The following is a 1,108-nucleotide window of genomic DNA, read 5'->3' as shown; positions in this document are numbered from 1 at the left end:
GAAAAAGTGGAAGAAAAAAACTTAAGTGATAACGTAAAGTCCAGGAAAAGAGAGTCCTGCACTTGGTGCAAAAAAAAAAAAAAACAAAAAACCAAAAACTTAAGCGAACTTCTCTGCAAGGGCAGTATTGCCGTCTGCATGGCAGGCACGGTGACCAGGGCTCTGGTCACCCCGTGGCTCTGGGGAGGTCCAGTCCAGGCTCAGTTCTTGTCGCTGTCGCCCAGGGTGAGCTTGTCAAAGAGGGACTCTGCCAGGTCGACATCCGGGGCCTCCATCATGCTCAGGGTGGTGACATGACCCTCCAGCTCTCCGATGAACGCCACCTGCTGGCTGAGGTAGTGAGTTGCTAGGAAGTGGCGCAGGTGGGGGTCGCTCTTGTAGGTGGCCAGCTGGTGCAGGTGGAGCAGGCTCTGGTTCACGCGGTTCTCCAGGAACAAGGCGTACTTCATGGCCTGGAGGCCGCTGTTCCACTTGTCACTGACTGGCTTCCTGATGTCTTGGAAGTTGAGGCGGCCCCCGCGCTGGTTCTGCAGGCGCATCAGGCCCTGGGCCCGCCCGCTGTGCTCGTGGGAGCGGCGCAGGAAGAACCGGGTGAAGTGCTTCAAGGCCACGTCGTCGCGGTCAAGGTAAAAGGCCACGGCCAGGCACACGAAGGAGGCGTGGAGCTCCAGGGTGAAATGGCTGTTGACGGCGGCCTCGCAGTCGGGGTGGTAGTTCTGGCGCACCTGCGAGGGCGGCGCTTGCTTCATGGTGGACAGCACGGGCATCGTGGCGGGCGTGAAGGCCAAGGTGAAGGCGAAGCCGCGGGGCCTGCGGTCGCTGCCTCGGAGCGTTCCCATGTGGTCGAAGAGGGCGGCCGCTCTGGGACAGACCGGAAATGGTGTCCGTTACGGGAGTTAGGCGGTGGGCTTGTGGTTCTGTTGCCTGAAGTGGTCACGTGGGGTGGGCGGGGCACGGACGCTGCTCCCACGTTCCATCACAGCCTGGGTGAGGCAGGGTGACTTTGACCTGCGCACCTGGTATCTATTAAGTTTTTAACTTTGCAAAAATACTTGTTTCCAAGGAGTTTCTCTTGTTCTCTAATTGCACCCTCTTGTAGCACCCTGTT

At 58.9% G+C, this 1,108-nt stretch overlaps 1 protein-coding gene across 1 annotated transcript; it reads right to left on the bottom strand.

Annotated features, from left to right (window-relative positions):
• Positions 1-200: 200 nt before the first annotated feature.
• Positions 201-885, bottom strand: LOC309796873 (ferritin heavy chain-like; the record flags this gene model as incomplete). The annotated part of the gene is made up of 1 exon (XM_082610285.1): positions 201-885. The coding sequence occupies exon 1, from the start codon at positions 837-839 to the stop codon at positions 201-203; it is 639 nt and encodes a 212-aa protein (XP_082466411.1). The 5' UTR covers positions 840-885.
• Positions 886-1,108: the final 223 nt, after the last annotated feature.

This window comes from Mesoplodon mirus (assembly GCF_964341445.2).
Source record: "Mesoplodon mirus genome assembly, chromosome: X".
In the NCBI taxonomy this organism is placed as follows: Eukaryota; Metazoa; Chordata; class Mammalia; order Artiodactyla; family Ziphiidae; genus Mesoplodon; species Mesoplodon mirus.
This window is presented reverse-complemented; position numbering and strand designations above follow the sequence as displayed.